The 17,094-nt window shown below is 39.8% G+C and overlaps 1 protein-coding gene across 2 annotated transcripts in view; it reads left to right on the forward strand.

The window, feature by feature from the left end:
* RASGRF2 (Ras protein specific guanine nucleotide releasing factor 2) overlaps positions 1 to 17,094 on the forward strand; it is a 256,768-nt gene that overhangs the window by 103,341 nt on the left and 136,333 nt on the right. For both annotated transcript variants that reach the window (XM_061151929.1, XM_061151930.1), the window contains exons 6-12: positions 864 to 943; positions 1,317 to 1,510; positions 7,090 to 7,199; positions 8,096 to 8,214; positions 14,016 to 14,176; positions 15,108 to 15,174; positions 15,700 to 15,836. In XM_061151929.1, coding sequence (XP_061007912.1) covers positions 864 to 943; positions 1,317 to 1,510; positions 7,090 to 7,199; positions 8,096 to 8,214; positions 14,016 to 14,176; positions 15,108 to 15,174; positions 15,700 to 15,836 — 868 coding nt within the window. The remainder of the gene's footprint in view (positions 1 to 863; positions 944 to 1,316; positions 1,511 to 7,089; positions 7,200 to 8,095; positions 8,215 to 14,015; positions 14,177 to 15,107; positions 15,175 to 15,699; positions 15,837 to 17,094) is intronic.

Below are 17,094 nucleotides of genomic sequence, written 5' to 3' on the forward strand. Positions count from 1 at the left end.
CAAATACTGCTTAGTTAACATTTCTATGAAAGAAAACAAATCACAGTCTACAAGGAGCATCTATCGTGTTTCATGGGCCATTCATAGATAGTAAGGATTTCCCATTGATGTTTCTTGTTGTGGAATTTGACTTATAACAAACCCAAGTATGTCACTGACATGAATAATCCTGCTTTTGGTTGTGTCGATGTGTTAGTTCAGAAAAACCTTCAAAGGCTTGTTCCAGTAGGTTAATTCTAGTGAGGAGAAGGCAAATGTTACTTTGATAACTCCCCTTCTTGAACTTTCTAGAAGTTTGGATCTCTAATTGATGCAGTCGTCATTTTATATGTTTATGTAGGCTACATCTTTTCCAGAAGTTTCCTTTACCTTTCTGGCATGAGGGTTTTAGGAGTGGTTATGGTAGAGGTCTGTCAAATCTTTTCCCCTCTCTCCTTCTGTCAAAACTCATTTTAGTGTAAGAGAGAGAACTTTGGCTGAGTTATCATCTAGAATTAAATCTGAAGAGAAGAATCTTAACTAATTTTCTGATTATCAGTTGAAGGGCTACATCCTAACAGTAGAAAGCTGTTTTTATCAGTATGATAAGTTGATAAAGAGGGTTATATGACAGTGATTTGGTGCTTACTGTCTTCCAGTATTTGAGGCTTAGCTCAGAATTTTTGTTGAGGTTTTCGGGTTGTTGAAAGATAAGTTGCTTTCTGGGGGCTGATATAATCCATGTTTTTATTGGTTGTATGGTTCAGAGGCCCTGAGAGACATGTATATCATGTACTTAAGGCTTTAAGGACTCAGTGAACTGCTTTAACAAAATAGACACTTTATAGTGATTAAATTATATTATTTTTTCCATTTTTTTATAGTGAAACAATCATGTTTCTTCATGAAATATTTCATCAAGGACTGAAGGCAAGAATAGCCAACTGGCCTACTTTAATTTTAGGTAAGTGCTTGCTTTAGAGAGAGAACATTTTCTCTTAATCTGGCTGCAATAAAGAGTAAAATAATTTCAACGTTATTCATCCTAAGTTGTTTGAACTTCCCTGATGACCTGGGAACTTCTGTGGGCACGGGACTCTGCCCTTTTTACCCTTTCCCCTGGCCCGTCAAGGTTCTTGGGGGACTAGAGTTGGGCTCTGCCTCGGGGTGCATCCTCCCAGGTCAGTCATCCTGGCATCTGCGCTGGGCCGTGCAGCCTGACCCCTGGTGCCGGGAGCCGCTCTCTCCCATTCCCGCAGAGTAAACAGTCTCCCCCTGCCCCGTGGATAATTCACTGAGCACCGAGACAGACGGCCATGTTTGCTTCTTCTTTCCAGCTGATCTCTTTGATATTTTGCTCCCCATGCTGAACATTTATCAAGAATTTGTGCGTAATCACCAGTACAGCCTCCAAGTGCTCGCCAATTGTAAGCAAAACAGAGACTTTGACAAACTCTTAAAACAGTATGAAGCCAACCCTGCCTGTGAGGGGCGGATGCTGGAGACGTTCTTGACATACCCAATGTTTCAGGTAAGTCACCCAGGATGTGTCTTGTAAGTCATTGATTCCAGCTCGATGTGACTGATACCCAGTGTGACCAGCATGAGATGTACAAGTGTCCCCTGTGGGAGGTTGTGACACCTCCTCTGTCGTCTTGAGCTTGACCCTGAGGTAAACAAATCTATGCCACGCATTCTCTCCAGTCTGTCTAGTGTTTGTAAGAAACTCAGGCATTTTTGAGACAATTAAATTAGGAGTGATTTTTTTTTTTTTTGAAAAGCAGCACAAATTTCTCTCTGCAGAAAGATTCCTCACAGACCTCTTCCATGGAGTCTCCTCCTCCAGCGTGTTTAAAAATATTATTGGGTTTACAGAAATAGGCTGCCGTGCAAATGTTCCAGTGCGGGCTGGTTGCATAAAAGGTTCTGGGGCCGGGGGGTGGGGTGGGGGGTAGGAAGGACTGCTGGGAAGGTGTTTGTTTTCCTGCCCTGTTCTCGTTGCTGCCGAGTCTCTCTTGGCTGGAGCTCTGCAGAGCACAAGGAGGACCTTCCCCATCACAGAGGCTGTGGGGGAACGAAGGAGCCAGAGGCCTTGGCCAGGCCTGGGGGCTTCTGGCCCCTAATCAGGTTGCTCCAGTGAACCTAGGGCTTGTCCCGACCTTCACTTGGGGTTAGAGCAACCTGAAAGATCAAGTAGACTTGCATCCTATCCCGTATCTAAGACTTCACCTCTCTTTAGTGAGAGCTGCAGAAGCCAAAATGTGAATTGAATCTCCTTTCCTTTTAAAAAGTGTTGATTTTGTTCTTTTGGAAAAGCATTGAGTGTTCCCGTTGTGGAATTTGTGGGGCTTCAGTCCAGCCCTCCAAATTGTTACGCGGCAAACCGACTCTTCTAATCATGTGTGTTATGCTTTCTGTGGAGGGCTTTGTCCCTCTGAGTGGGTATCTCTGACCCCAGCTGATCGTTTGGTAGCCTCCGAGAGAGAGGCTGCTCTGGTTCATAATTGTTTGTCTTAAAGTTTGTCACTCCTGCTTGAAATCCTGGAAGTCACTGTAAAAGTTTAGTAAGATTTTAAAAAACCAAAAGGATGCATGTGTAACAACTTAAGTATAGTGAAACTTTGTAATGCCGTTGTGTTTTTTTTCACCATGGAACTGGACTGTTTAACTCTTTGCCTCTCTGAACAAATATTCCATAAGAGAAACTACAAAGAAAACAATGCTTTTTAAAAACCTTATACAAAATTATAATTTGAGATTTTGTTTACAGTGAAACAAATTTTTATTCAATGTTCTGAGATTCTATTTGAATCTTTGGCAATTAGCTCTTGGTTATGATTAAATTCTCTAAATCCTGTCTGCCTAGGAACCCTCAACTCAGGTGTATAAACAAAGGTAGGGTTGTGAAAGATGCATGGAACATTCAGAGAGGAACCTCACTCCCTTCCTGAAAGCCCACGAATGCCTTTTCAAGTATTGTTTATTTCCCCTGGTGTGAGTCTCTCAGTGGTTTAAAATGGAAGAACTGTACTTGAATTTTAGGTCAGGTGTCCAAACAGTTGAATGTAGGGTCTTGGAAAGGCCTTTGGATTTCTTAAAAATGCTGAGATAGTCTTCTTCTAACCTTCTTTTCTCCCCCTGTAGTTTAAGCCCAATAACAACAATTTGGCATTTTGATTGATCCCAGGGAATGAATTCCCATAATGTCCAAAAGGGACCACTGGGTTGGGAGTATTTAGGAGACCTGCATGTCCTGCTCTCCCTTCAGTCATACATTGGGAAACATAATTGAACCAATCTGAATTTCTGTTTCTTAAGTTTGAAATTGGGACAGTTGATCTCTATATATCTCCCAGAGCCCTACCTCTCTGGGGGACCAGACTAGAAATTTGAGCTGGGTAACTAACTAGCCTTCAGATCCCGTCCTCCAGATCCTAGAATTAAGCTGAAGGGTCAGATGTTGAGATTGTCTGTTTTTTTTTTTTAAGACTAGGGTAACCAGTGGGTGCTGGAAGAAGCCTCAAACTTAAAAGAATTTAGCCAGAATTGGTGCAGCTGCAAGAAATGTGCAAATTGAAAGAGCGCTCAATTCTGCTCTTATTTATTTGCTTCTCCAAAACTGTTTTCCTTCTCTGTAGCTATTTTGAACAGACCAAGAGCAGAAGACTTTGGAGTTGCTGCCCAAATGCCTTGTTCTCCCTCCTGCCTTCTTCCTAGGAGAGACCATGGAGAACCCTTGGGAGAAAAGTGCCATTTCTAGAAACTTGCTTAGTTTTTCTTGCTAGGTTCATTCTGTACTTCTTGTTCCCTTTTGGTCCTTTCCCTGAGGAGCCCTGAGGCTTTTGCGCCCTCAGATGGTCTGCTTCCCTCTGCATACACTGTATTAGCAGTAGTACTTCTGCACATTCGCCTTGCTCCAGTGTAAGCTGGACACCTTGGGATAAGACTGGGGTGTGATGCTTTTTTCCTTAGATCAAGAGTGGAAGAGGTGACCTTAGCTCATATGGCCAAGAGGCCACTACCAAGTCTAGATATGGAAGCAAAAGTTGTTATCAGGCCTAAGGAGGAAGAGAAGTAACTGGAAACTTTTAGCCTGTGTATATTTAGAGAAGTGTTATAGTCCACCTCTTCTGGGCTGTTTGTTGAGTAAGTCAGTAGCTACTGTGAGTGAATTATGCTGAACTATGGAAGCATGGTAGAGAAGGCAATGGCACCCGACTCCAGTACTCTTGCCTGGAAAATCCCGTGGATGGAGGAGCCTGGTAGGCTACAGTCCATGGGGTCGCTAAGAGTCAGGCACCACTGAGCAACTTCACTTTCACTTTTCACTTTCATGCATTGGAGAGGGAAATGGCAACCCACTCCAGTGTTCTTGCCTGGAGAATCCTAGGGACAGAGGAGCCTGGTGGGCTGCCATCTATGGGGTCACACAGATTCGGACACGACTGAAGCGACTTAGCAGCAGCAGCAGCAGCATGGAAGCATGGAGGAATTATAGTGAGTTTATCCTTAATTGATGATGCAGGGAATTTATCCTCAATTGGACTATTAATATCAGACAAATAAGTTTGTGTTATAAAGATATTTGTTATAGACAATATGGTAGTCATTAACTTAATTTTTATGTAGCAAAAACAGTGTTTTGGTTAGTACTGTTTAAATTGTCTTCAGCTGCTCCTATGTCCATAGATGAGCAAATCATGAAATCTGCTTTTGACAAGGACAGTGCTGTTAGAGGTCCTCCAGGAAGCAGCCACTTGCTGCTCTACTTACCTGTTTACCGTAACTAAAGAGCAAGCTAATTAGTGTCTAAAAGTGACAAGTATTATTTCATAATTGAAAGAATAATGATTCATATAGACAATACTTACTATGATCCTTGGGTCTTGGGGGGTGAGTGTGTGCGCGCTCAGTCTTATCTGACTCTTTGCAACCCCACGGACTGTAGCACACTAGGTTCCTCTGTCCATGGGATTTTCCAGGCAAGAATACTGGAGTGGGTTGCCATTTCCTACTCCAGGGGATCTTTCCGGCCCGACCCAGGTATCGAACCCTTGTCTTTTACATCTCCTATGTCTCCTGCATTTGCAGATGGATTTTTTTTTTTTTACCACTGCACCACCTGGGAAGCTCCAAGGTCTTTTGGGGGACAGATTTATAATCAGTTCTTGAATATATCAGATGAGCTCTTCGGAGCGCTGTCCATTTCTCTCTGAAGAAGTCCTTTGCCTGCTTTTTGGTAGTTTCAGGCTTATTTGTTTCTCTCCCAGAAAGTGAGATGGGCCAGTTACTTTCAAATCTATCCACTTGACACTTAGCCAAAGAGCTTTCTAAAACAGATTTAATGATCGGGGGAGGATCATGAAGCTATTGACTGAGCTTAGTTTTGTGGATTTTCAGAACATTATAAGCGGTCAGGTTCTCCCACTCCTCCCCTCCACTTGTTATGAGAAATTGAGTACCTTATCTATTGATTGCCTTGATTTTCTTGTAGAACTACCAACTTAGAGGCAAACTTTTATCAGTCATGGCATTGTAAAAAAGGGATATTTGAAAGCATACTTATCCCAGCAGCCTTCACCAAGAGGAATGGCCCAACCAACTGTCTTAGTGAGAAGTTTATGGGGTAGAGAGGCACACAGCCTCCTTCCATGAGCTTCAGAGGTAGGGTTCTCTTGTGATCCATTCTCCTATAACTGAGGACACTGCATTTCCAAAACCCTGACTTGATGACAGTCTCTAGGACCTGACCCCAGAGTATGAACTGCTGATAGATGTCTACACTTAGGGCACTGCCCTCTGTATCCATGGGTAATCTGGGTATGCAGTAAATATTAGCGAATGACCCACTGAAGGCAAGAGAGGAAAAGCAGATTTGTAGATAGAGCTGCCAATGCCTCAGGTCAACATGGAAGGAGCTACCCACAGAGTCTTGGGAAGCTGCTTTACTTTCTTCATTCTTAGAGGTCCTTTCAAGGGCTGAGTAAGACCCCAGTCCCTGCAGAGACACCCACTAGACTAGTGCACTGGTCTGGTCAGAGTTGGGCTCATGGTTGGCTCTGCCATTTACCATGAGGCCACTTTGGGCACTTTTCATGCCTTGTTTCCTTGTCCGTAAAGTGGGGAAATAATCCTTATGTTTTGTTGGAGGATTGGATGCAAACCTCAAACTCCCAATCTGACCCATAGCGGGTAGCATTATGGTAGCTGTTGTTCATGCAGGTTTTTATTAAAATTAAACCCACTGCCCCTGTTTTCTAACAATTTTTAGTTTATAAGCCAGTAAAAAAATATGTTGCATTAAATCAACATGTTTAACTTGAGTTAAATCTTCACTGTGTTCTATTAAATCCTCCACAGGGTTGGTGGCATTTCTGGCTTTGAGAGAATTCAGATAGATAGTCTGTTCATTAATAAAAGTACAAACAAATGATCTAACTAAACAATACTGCTTACTGCTAGAAGGATGAGTTGAGGTAAAGCGGGATCAGAATGTAATAAGGGTAAACATATCTTTTCTCACGTTTTGATTCTTAAAGAGAACATTGCAATAGGATTGTCAATTAAAAAATTGTAAACAGACAAATAAATCTAAAATATAGACTCAAGTGACTTGCTGATAACTGTATCTTTTCCCCTATGAACGAGTTTTCAAAAATTATGATTGAGAAATGTATGATTATATTAAAAATCTAAAGAAACAGTTGTTTCTTTGTACCTTATTATCTTCATGTGTTCTTGGTGAAGTTTTCGCATGTGTGAGGTTTGAAACATAGTTCATTTTAAATGTATTTCTTAAAAATATTTGTTTGTGGGGCTTCAAACAAATGTTTGAAGTCTAATATTCAAACTGAGCGGTCCAGTGGCTAAGACTCCGCATTCCCAATGCGGGGGGCCTGGGTTTGATCCCTGGTCAGGGAACTAGATCCCACATGTGCAACTAAGACCCAGTACAGCCAAATAAATAACTATTTTAAAAAATATATTTGTAAAACAGTCAGACGTGTCAGAGTAGAGATGAGCTCTTCAGAAGTGGTGATGGCACAGTAGAGAAGGTCTAGTGTTCCTCATCTGGCCCTCCTGCTCACGCTGGCCTTGGTTTGCTTCTAGATCCCCAGGTATATCATCACACTTCACGAACTCCTGGCTCATACACCCCATGAGCATGTGGAGAGGAAAAGTCTGGAGTTTGCGAAATCCAAACTAGAGGAACTGTCCAGGTACGTAAAGAATTTATAATAAAGACTTGATATGGCAAAGTAGCATGTTAGTCTTTTGTGAAGACCTAATGTAGACTCTGGGAGTTGGTGATGGACAGGGTAGCCTGGCGTGCTGTGGTCCATGGGATCATGAAGAGTCGGATGCGACTGAACTGAATGTGTGTGTCCACGGGAACAAGAAGCAAGACGTAAGCCGGTGTCTCAGATTCCCCTGAACATTAAATCCTAGCTTCTGAGATGGTGCTAAAGCAGCATGCACATAAATTTTAACCAAGAAAAAATTATATATATATATATACATATATATATATAACATTTATATAATAAGTGTAATTATATATATAAAATCTTTGAAAATGGTTTTATCTCATTTAAGTTTATATAATTGAGATTAGACACATTTTGGCTTAAGTTTGAAAAGATTCACATTTCTTTCATTATAATAGGAAAATGGTTAGTTGCGTTTTTGTATTCATATTTGGTAAGAAGTTGGAGAATGTATATTTTCGATTGATCAGTGACTTTTCAGTGTTTCAGGCATTTCTTTACAGCTGTGTTCCTTTAACTTATAAGGGATAAATAGAAATAGTATATATAGTATAAAGGTCTCTAGTTTGCTCCACCTCTAAGAAACGACATCCTAATTTCAATGAAAGAAGCTGTTTGTGAAATAATGTGTTGCTTTCCTGTTGAGTTTATAAGCAATGTTCCAGAATACTCCATTTGCTTTGCTTTGAGTCATGACTTGATGAAAGTTAGAAGTCCAGTGTGACTTACCCTACATCTCCAGTTAAACTGTTACAAGGTCCAACCCTTGCTTCCCAGATGGAGCACTGTTGCTTACCTACTGGGATAATAGAAGATCTCTCATTGTGGTCCTGTATGGTATTTGGCAGGATCATGCACGACGAAGTGAGCGACACCGAAAACATAAGGAAGAACCTTGCCATAGAAAGAATGATCGTCGAGGGCTGTGATATCTTGCTGGACACCAGTCAGACTTTCATCCGCCAAGGTAAGTCCTTGTTCAGCGGACCCAGCAGCTGAGGGGTCTCTGTACCTGTCACGTTATCACAGGCAGATCCAGGAAAGCATTGTGGAGCAGGCTTGATGTAGCTGTTTGATTGATGCTGTTCGTGCAGGACGTCCCCGTGGCCTTGACCGAGGCTGTGGTTGAGGCCCACCTTTGTGCTGTTTCTTTTCAGGGGCCATGAAAAACAGCAACACAATAATAGTAAAGCACGAGTGGGACAGTAAGTTACATTCTGACTGGACCCTCCTGCTCACTGGACCGGACATTCTCTACAGCTCCAAGGAGGACAGATTGGTCTGGCCGATTGGAGTGGCAGTGCCAGGTGGTGACGACATCCAGGCAAAGGCCCAAGAGAAACTTGCCTTACTCAAAGCCCTTTCCCATAGGAGAGGGGACAATGTCCACAGTGAAAACAGCTGTCTCTTGTTCCCATTTTTCATCAGCACTTCCGGATCGGCCCCACATGATATGACTTGATTCAGTTGGTAACTCCAGTTGCTAGATGAAATGTCTCAACTTGCCCTGCCATACTTTGGCGATGGCCAAGGTATCATGTTTGAGCGGTGTGCTTTGGGGGCATCACCCAGTAAATTAAGCTTTTGAAGAGTGAAAGATATTTATGCTGGAAACTGTAGAGAAGCTACGCCATGACAGTGCATATTCCTCTGTGGTTCTTATTACGAAGTACACGAAGTAAACCACACTCGAAATTCCTTGCAAGTGCATAGGGGTCCTGGGGGAGGGGAACATGCCCTCACAGAGTCGATTTCAGGCAGTATATTGCACACAGTCATAATTTTGAACTTGGGGAAGAGTGGCATATAAATTTGGAACTAGAATTAACTTTTAATGTGGTTTCTGTTTATAACGTGCCAATATTAATTGACGATAATTGCATTTCTAGTGCCTACCAAAATGTGCTGCCTGAAACATTTTTTTTTACCTCATCAAACAAGACATTATTTGTGCTGCACACGTTAATTTTTGCACAGAACACTTACAAAATTTAACGCATGCTGTTCTATTTTCCATGATTTATTTACAAGGAGAGAAATCACGCATATGTTAAAGTTTGGAAGTATATTTCAGGATATGATACCTTTCTCATTTTTGACTTGAAGTATTAATTTTCCTTTGAGTAATAGTGGACTATAATGCTGGCAGCACCAGGCCTTCCTAATTCCCCCTCCAGTCCTCTTCACAGACTGTGTCCCCATATTGGCTTCCTGCCTTCCTGGCATTGTCTGCCTATGTGCCTTTACGTGTGTGGGCCCCAGCCTGGGGACCAGGGATCCCCTCATCCATGTTTCTTGTGCCTATGGAAGGTCCTGTTGTCCTGCTAGGCTCAGATCAGAGCCTTTTAAATTTCCTTTTAAAGAGCCTTCTAAATTTCCTCCTCATCTTCCCCTCTCCTTCCCTCCAGTGCAAATGAGCTTACTTCCCTCCTCGTTTCCAAGCCCACTTGCTCCTGGTGCCTGCATTTCGTCCTCTTGTAAGTGTTTGCTTGCCTTGTCTGTCCCAGTAATTGTAACTCTGAAGGGCAGTATTTATGAATTCTCTCTTGCCTAGTACAATGCTTTCCATTATAGATACCTGGAAAACGGACAATGGATTAAACTGAATTGCTTGTTGAACTGCAGTTTTGAATGTCAGCTGTCTTGTTTTGTATTTTTCTTATGTTTGGAGTCCACCAAAAAATACTTACTAAAGGACTTGAGCTTTGTAATATGTGAAAATGGAAACAAAAGTTTCTATAACTAGTATTCAATTTCTGAAAGGACTTTGGATTGATGAGTGTTATTATTACACATAAGCATTTAATATATTTCTAAGTTGGAAAAAGCATCTATGATGAAAAATGCTGGAAGGTTGAATCCAGTGAAGAAATTGTTTTTTTTTTTCTTGCACCAGAAAAACCAATCATGAGCTACCTCTCCCTTTGATTCATGTCTAGATTTTATTTATTGCTTGTTCTGTACCACATGTTTGAGGCACTTTTGTCAGTTATTAATATATCTGATGTTATTGCTGTATTGACATTGATATTAGTGATTTGCCTTTCAGGAGCATTTTTCTGTCTGGTTTGGTTTGGGAATTATTCAATAAAGGTGGTTTAAAAAGAAATCAGACCTTAATCTCAAAGTAGAAAGTAATCCAATTACAGTCAATTTGGAAAGTTTGTGTTGTTTTGCTTTGGTTCCTACAATTGTTACTTTTTTACTAGATACTTTCAATGCATGAGTGCCAACATATATGCATAAATATGTGTGGTTTCAATCTCAAAATGAATTTTAATTCTGAGGACCAGAAAAAATAAGGTCATCTGAAAGCTCGCCTCTGAATAGGGGTGATAGCCAATCTTCAATCTCTGAATAGGGGTGAATGTCAATCTGTGGGAATTTATTGATTGAAATAGCTTATTTTATTATAAACTGATTCCAGTTACTAGATAGTTGATGAGTGTGATGCCAAGGACTGTGTCATAGCAGTGTTCTGACATTGTCATCTATTTTCAAAATCTTTTCAAAGTTTCTCGAGCAAATGTTGTACGTGTTCGAGGCAATAATAGAAAGTATAGCTAGCTACATCATGGAGGTCAAATCCTGTCTCCTCCTGTTCCTTGCTGTGTGATATTGGACAATTTAGTTAACTTCTCTGAGCCTCAGTTTCCTTTCTTTGTTGTGGTTTAGTCGGTATGTCGTGTCTAACTCTTTCGTGACCCCATGGACTATGGCCCACCAGGCTTCTCTGTCAATGGGGTTTTCTAGGCAAGAATACTGCAGTGGGTTGCCATTTCCTTTTCCAGGGGATTTTCCTGGTCCAAGGATCGAACCCGCACGTCCTGCATTGGCAGGCAGATTCTTTACCACTGAGCCACCAGGGAAGTCCCTTCCTCTTTTTAAGTGGGGTTAATAGTAGTACCTGTCTTTTAGGGTTGTTGTGAAAATTAAATGTTCATAAGAACGACTAGACTAGAGTCAGTGAGATTATGACATAAACTTTAAAAACCAAGATCTAAATTTTGGAATAAGTTTCCATTTTCAATAACATGAAATATATATGAATATTTATTAGAAGATAATTAGAAGTTGACATTTTGTGCAAAATCCATCATACGTAGTCATCGTTGTCTGGTATAAAGGTGAATCAGGAAAAGTAAATAGAGTGACTGAATTTAAAGCTAAATGCATTGAGAATCAAACATGAACCTTTCTGGTACTTTAATCATTCCCAGACTCAAAATCATGTACTTTGAATGTACCAGTGTTCTTTGAAATTGTAACATGGGGTCTGGAAGTAATTATACCTATTCGAATGCCTAATCCAATAACCTGGAAATTGCTCTTCAGTCTTTTTAAACTAATGAATAGAATAAGAATAAGGGCATTAGCCAGTCTTGAATGCCACACCATGAGAATTTAGTGACTGAAAAACAAGTTTTTTTTATAAGTTGACCCCAGTTATTAGATAGACTGATGACGATGGTGATGCAAAGGATCATTAAGATTAAATGATTTCTCTTATTTGTAATAACTAGAAAGGAATCTTCAAGTCTCATAGTTGTGTTGAAACATCATGTCAAACATAAGATGAAATGTGAAAAAAACCCACTTAACATCTTTTCCAATATTATTCTATAAACCAGTGTTGAAATTGTTCACTTCTAACTCAGATGTACAGATTTTTGTGCATACCTGATGCATATAGTCTCCTATTTGGATCTGAGATGAGCAGTTATAGATTAGGCATATTAGTGTATAGTTGCCAAGGAAACATTTGGTTTTTTACCTCAAAGCTAAAATTCACAATAATGACTAATACATGAGTTAACAGTGTATTTTATTTTTTTTTTCTTTTTTTTTTTTAATTTTTTTTTATTATTATTATTATTATTTTTTTCCAGTGGGTTTTGTCATACATTGATATGAATCAGCCATGGATTTACATGTATTCCCAATCCCGAAATTTCCAATTTAACAAAATCATTAAATACTAGAAGTATTTACCCACAAGCACATTATTATTCAGTTTTCTTAGCCTCAGTTATATCCTTTCTGAAAACATCCCTCAAACCCACTTGTCCACCTGTCTCTGCTGCAGTCTTCCGCTCAGCCCTAACCCATCTGTCTGGATGACTCATGACCGCCCATGGCAAAGCTAGAACTTACTGTCTTTTCCCATCCATTCCCTTTCTGATTTTCAGTTTTTATCTTGCGGAATCCACCACCGTCTCCTGGCCAGGATGACCCAGATTCTCTGAAAGATCTCTGGCTTTGATTCCACCAGTGGGTCTCATGAGTACAATCCTTCTGCGGCTGTTACTTGCTCGTCTACTCCTCTAAGCATTCTGCCTTCTGCTTTTTCATCTTTCCTTTATTCCTCATATTTGATTACTTGCTGCCTGCACTCTCTGCCAGTTTGCTCCCACCTACCTCTCTTCCTTGTTGCCCATTCCTATCACTGGAACCAAGCCCTTTCCCACCCCTGTTCCCCGTCCCGCACCCTCCCCCAGGACTACCTCTGTGTTATTCTTTAGGCACAAATAGATGATGACTCTGCCTTTGTCAGGCAGCCCACTTAAACACTCCCCTGAATGGGTGGCTTTCAGGGACCCATAGAAATTTGGGTTCTTTACCTCCTGCACATCTTTAGATCTCTGTAAAGGTAGGTACTGTTTGGAATAGTCATATGTTAATGTAAGTGTTTTGTGACCCACAATCATAGATTTACTATTCCAAAAATACATTTAAAAAAAACGAATCAGGAAACCTAGGAAATGTATGAAGAGGAAAGTAAAGTTGCCTACAGTCTCATCTCTTAGTGATGACCAGTGTTCATAATTAAGTGATGAATATTCATTTAATAGTTCTTATGAGGCTGATAGGAGCCTTTGTAAAGCTGCATTTGGGATAGGTGGTGAATTACACGAATAGTAGAAATGGTACTGGCTCAGGGCATTTCAGAAGGCAAGGTAGTTGTAAGCATCTTTCTTAGTGTTTTTTGGTTTTGATATTTAAATTAGAATTTCCTTTTAAGAAGAGCAGGAGGTCATAATTAGAGTGAAATTATATAAAATCTATGCTTAGCTTCTTGAATGGAAGATAGTTTCCCTCACAGGAGTGTTCTGCATATAGAATTTATGTGGTTTCTTTTCCATGTAGATTTCACAAAGAATTTTTATCACATATAATTTAAATGTAACCTGAAATAACTGCCCTTCAAAAAGAGCCCTTCGCTAAATTGTGTTGAATTGCATAATCTGTGTATTTTTATAATGTACATTTAAAAATGTACATTATAAATGTACATCGTGTTTTTAAATACAAAGTAGGCTATATTGATGCTATTTATCTACCTTCATTGCTTTAGGAAAAACAAATTTGACTTGCTTTTTTATTATGTTGTTTTATTACTGTATGTAGTTATACAATATGTACCCTATTCTTATGTAAATAAACTGGTAAAGATCAGATTATGAAGGACAGATGGCAGAAGTGTCTCATGCTTTGAATTCAGTATGGCTTTGTTTTAAACTTATTTTCCAGCTTATATATAAATAATCAAATCTAAAGTGTTCTACAGAAATAGTAAGAATTGGTGTGACTCTTGAAGCATAGCAGTTGTTTCTTCTGCTCAAAGTGCGGGGGATTTGCTTGCTCCGATGGTGCATCAAATAATTCCTCGGTGTCTTGGGAAACAGGCCCTACTGTTTTTGCACGGGGAACTACTCTCCCTTGACGGAATTTTAATTACTGTGTGCTCTTCACTTTTGTGATCACCAGGTTCTCTTATTCAAGTGCCTTCCGTGGAGAGAGGGAAACTGAGTAAAGTCCGCCTGGGCTCATTGTCTCTGAAAAAGGAAGGGGAGAGACAGTGCTTCTTGTTTACAAAACACTTTTTAATTTGCACAAGAAGTTCAGGAGGGAAGCTGCATCTGCTCAAGGTACTGGTTTTACATGACTATTCCATTTATGTTCCGCGCACTTGAGAGGCGTTGAGGTTAATTTAATTATGCCTTTCCCATGCCTGCTATCATAAAATAGATTATTACAATATCATGGTGAGGCAATACGCAGTTGCCGACCTTGGCATTTACTTTGTTGTCAGTTAAATCCAAAGTAATAGAAATTTCAGTGCAATTGCCATAAAGAAGGGCAATTAAAATCATAACCTGGACAAAATTACTAGTTGTTGAATGAGCTCAAAAATCTTGTCAGATGACTGCAGTGTACTGATTGTGTAGTATTCGCTAAATGCTGTTTTATCTTACTCAGTACCAAGAGTGAGAAAACGACGGCCCACAGCTTGCTGCCTCTTTTTAATAATAAAGTTTTATTGGAACACAGCCACAACTCATTTCCTTTCTTATTGTACCTGGCTGTTTTCATGCTTTTTAAAATGGCAAATTTAAGCAGTGGCAATAGAGATCATATGACTTGCAAAGCCTAAAGGATTTACTAGCCGGCTCTTTACAGAAAAAGTTTGCCTATCTGTACCTTCTGTTATTAATGCCTGAAAATATTATCCAGCATCACGACAACAGAGTTCTACTGCTTAAGTCACTTTCTGGTTGTAGAGTTCTACCCTTTGCTGAGCTGCATTCACTCTGTGGGGCCATATAATCTCCCATAGACTGACTCGTTAAATTTTACAGATGTTGGGAGTGAGAGTCAGATGGTGGGGAAGAATCATGCAGCTCAATGAATTCAATTACTTTTACACAATTAAATTTAATTTTGAGCTCTATGAAAAATTAGCTTCAAAACGGAATTGCTGTTTCTTCTGTGGCATTTCGAATATAAGGTTTACAAATCACAGCTTCCCAACCTATGCAAGACTCTCAGCCTCTAAATGAAAAATTGGTCTGTTTCCAGACAGGTGGAGTTCTGTCTCTAATAGAATGTACCTTGGTCGAGGAGCCCGATGCGAGCGATGATGACTGTAAGTCACATTCTATCACTTAGAATTATATTAGCATGAAATAGTCCTTTGGTTTTTATTCGTTGATAGCTAAGAAGAGCTGCTTCAGGAGACAGGGAAGATGTTAAGAATAAATTCCCTGACTTCATTTATATATGAAAAATTCTGTTGAACCATTTAACCTGTAACCCCGGTTAAGCCATCTTTGGAAATTTACTGAATTTGTCTCGTGATAGTGATTTTGCAGCGGCAGAGAAGAAAGTAATTGAATTAGAATGTCGGAATTCTGTAATTTATGGAAAATTTTTAAAAAGCCATGAATTGACAAGGAGAACAGGACCCTAGTCTTGAGTAACCCACTGATCTTAGCTTTTTCATCTGCTTATGAGCTTAACAAAGCCGTCCCCATGCTTGAGAAGTACTGTATCACTAAAGGGAGATTCTGGACTTAAATGCACGTTGGTTGTCTTACTAGGACCTTGAGAAAGCAGTTATCACTCATGTTTTTGTATTCACATCTAATTGTTTGGTTTACGTGTGTTGAAGCCAAAGGTTCTGGCCAAGTGTTTGGACACTTGGATTTCAAAATAGTGGTGGAGCCTCCTGACGCTGCCCCTTTCACTGTGGTCTTGTTAGCACCTTCCCGCCAGGAGAAAGCTGCCTGGACAAGTGACATCAGTCAGGTAAGCAAGTGACTTTGGCCCCAAGTTGGTTTTTGTTTGTGTTTTAAATTTCACAGCATAAGCTTTTGGGATGCAGTTTTAGAGTCAATTTATTTCTATTAGAAAATTATATCTGGTTGCTGTGGTTATTGTCTTCATGTATTGAATCATTTGTTGTTGTTTGTTGGTTTGTTTAAAATTTACCTAAATGTTGTCATTGTATTTTGCGTCCTGGGCATTTTTGTACAAGCCAATATACACTTGTGTTGGACAGTGGTTTTGTTTGGAGAGTGTTAAAATTGCCCCGTGAGTAGTAAATTCTCCAGTGACCTCATTAGATTTTTTTTTTTTTTTTTTTGCTTATTTGTTGCTGAGATAGGAAAATGGTGAGAGATGTAAAAATAGCTAACAAGGACTGTGAAATCAAATGAAAAAAGAGATACTGTCTGTAGTATGAGGCCTGAAAGTGAGTTCTTGTATCTCATATAGAAAAAGTTAGGGAACAGATTTGCTTACCTTTCCTTGATCAGCACTTCCTGCTTAGGAAATTGCTACTTTGTTCAGGATTTGAAAAAAAAGTCAAAACTAGTGATGATTGGACTTGGGCTTTCTTCAAGCCCAGCTCCATATTAATTTTGGCTCCATTAACCAATCTGGGTGAAAAGGAAAGCTGTGAAGGAAAATATTAAAGCTTAATGATCTTCAGAGTTGTTGACTAAAGGATGATTGGGGCAAACAGGAAAGGCATATGCTATAGATCCCATTGTCTTCCTTTTCTGAAGAGCTCTTAGTAATTTATATATACCTTAGATATAAATATGAACTATAAATATATCATAGTTTTTCAGATACTTAATTTTTTCTTTTTTTAAAAACAATTTTTTAATATTTTTTTATTTTTGGCCTTGCTGTGAGCCATGCAGGATCCTAGGTCCCCAACCAAGGACTGAACCTGTGCCCTCTACATTGGGAGGGCAGAGTCTTAACCACTGGACCCCAGAAAAACCCCTTAATTTTTTTCTAAGTGACTGAAAAGCAAAAATAGAAAGAAAATGAATGTGCAAGTTAATTATATGTCAAAGACGTTTTACCAGACTTAATCTCATTTGTCCTTTACTATAATATTCTGAAGGTGAACAGAAGCAGTAGTCCCATTTCACAGGTACGAAAACTGAGATTCAGAAGGTTAATAAGCATTTGTCCGAAGTTACACAACTGTGCTGGGTCATGACTCAAACCTAATCCAGGTCTTTTATTACCACTCTAAATATCCTCTACT

This window comes from Dama dama, chromosome 9 (assembly GCF_033118175.1).
Source record: "Dama dama isolate Ldn47 chromosome 9, ASM3311817v1, whole genome shotgun sequence".
Taxonomy (NCBI): Eukaryota; Metazoa; Chordata; class Mammalia; order Artiodactyla; family Cervidae; genus Dama; species Dama dama.